At 31.6% G+C, this 1,581-nt stretch overlaps 1 protein-coding gene across 1 annotated transcript in view; it reads right to left on the bottom strand.

Moving 5' to 3' along the window:
* The window catches only part of LOC106470137, a 16,054-nt gene extending 15,222 nt beyond the window's left edge, over window positions 1–832 (bottom strand). The window contains exon 1 of the mRNA XM_013930666.2: window positions 699–832. Within this exon, the coding sequence (XP_013786120.2) occupies window positions 699–713 (15 nt within the window). The 5' untranslated portion in view covers window positions 714–832. The remainder of the gene's footprint in view (window positions 1–698) is intronic.
* Window positions 833–1,581: the final 749 nt, after the last annotated feature.

Genomic DNA, 1,581 nt, shown 5'->3' with positions numbered 1-1,581 from the left:
CGAAAGAAAGAGGTGTCTTCCAAAGATGTTAAAATGGCTGAGAAAGCCACTAGGGGGACATTCTGAGCTTCCGATTGGTTATTCATGTCATATATAGAAGTGTATATAAGGGAGTGTTTCCAAAAATGGAAAGAGGTGGGCAGTGTGCCACTGTGCTTTATTTATTACATGTCCAATATCTTAGCAAGTTGAAAAGATAAGAGGCTCTTATTTTATATTCTAACTTGTCAATATCGGTAATTTGAGTTCCTAATTCATACGAAACTATAGAATGTGTATTTTGACATCACAAACATCTAATTTAAACCAGTGCTGCATTCAACATACCACGTGACACACAAAAATCGATGTTTACGTGTGTTTAATATTTACTTTTAAATTAAGAAATTGAGTAATGTATAATACTAAAATTTCAATTATAATTTACAGTTTGATACCAAACTTATTGGCATAAATTCATGAAATAGTAGTTCAATAAAATTTTGAATGCGAGTCAATAAACGCGATGACATGGCCTTTCAACCGTGACCCGTCTGGAATGGGTTAAATATACGTAAATGATATTTGATATATTTAAAAAAATAAATTGACTGAGAAAAAAAAAAGAACTGTAACGACAGTCAAATATGGTAACAAACAGCTTAAAATATTTTATCCAATTTTTTCTTTCAAAGAGTACATAACATAAGAATATTTACTTTTTCTTGAATCATTTTCTTCTCATCTTTAATTTTTTGTTTGAGTTCTTCTTGAGCTTTACGGCGACGTTCTTCTTTACGTCTGTGAAATCCTTGTAAGTAATCCCTATAAAAAGGAAGAAATTAAAACACCAATAAATTTATTTTTATACTGCTGAGATAAATAGTTTAAGAAAAAAACTTTTACATGCAATAAAAATGCTCTTAAAGTAAAGCCCAACATCAAATATACAGGCTATATTTTGATGATAATTTACCCCTGGTGCAATATCCAGTGGTGACCATAAATCCCTTTTACAATATGCTTTTTACCACTTATGGTAATTTTTTTCATCCACTGCTAGTAAAAAATGGCATGATACTTGTTACAGTTAGATATACATATGGTTCCTCAAATGTCACCATGTGCTGCTAGGTGATATTCACACTTTTCTAGAGTTTGTCTTCCTTTCTTTTCTTGGATATGTCATAGAAGCAACTTGTTTACACAAGTTTTGTTGGTTTTTTTTCAAATGGAGATATTTCTTAATGATGTTGCATGGTGTTGCCTGGGGTATATTGATGGCTTTTATCACTGACCTTTCTTTTTTTTGGGTTCTTAGCTATTAAACGATGCCATACTCTGCTTACCATTTATTTATATGCTCATCTCACAGATTTTGATGTGCAGCACATAGAGTTTGACTAACTTGATTAATCTAATTAGTGTTTCCAACTATCTAATAATTGAAATATTGCCATGATAATTTTTGATTAATTCAAGGGAAAGAGTTCCATATGGCACCCCAACCCAAAACGTGTAGAATTTCCTGGATAAAAAAGATTCTGAAAAAGGTTTATTTTAAGGGGCGTATTAGAAAAATTGGGGCATGGCTTTTTGGGG

The sequence above is a fragment of the Limulus polyphemus genome, unplaced genomic scaffold (assembly GCF_000517525.1).
Source record: "Limulus polyphemus unplaced genomic scaffold, Limulus_polyphemus-2.1.2 Scaffold3841, whole genome shotgun sequence".
In the NCBI taxonomy this organism is placed as follows: domain Eukaryota; kingdom Metazoa; phylum Arthropoda; class Merostomata; order Xiphosura; family Limulidae; genus Limulus; species Limulus polyphemus.
The sequence above is the reverse complement of the archived record's forward strand: the minus strand, read 5'-3'. Positions and strand labels throughout refer to the sequence as shown.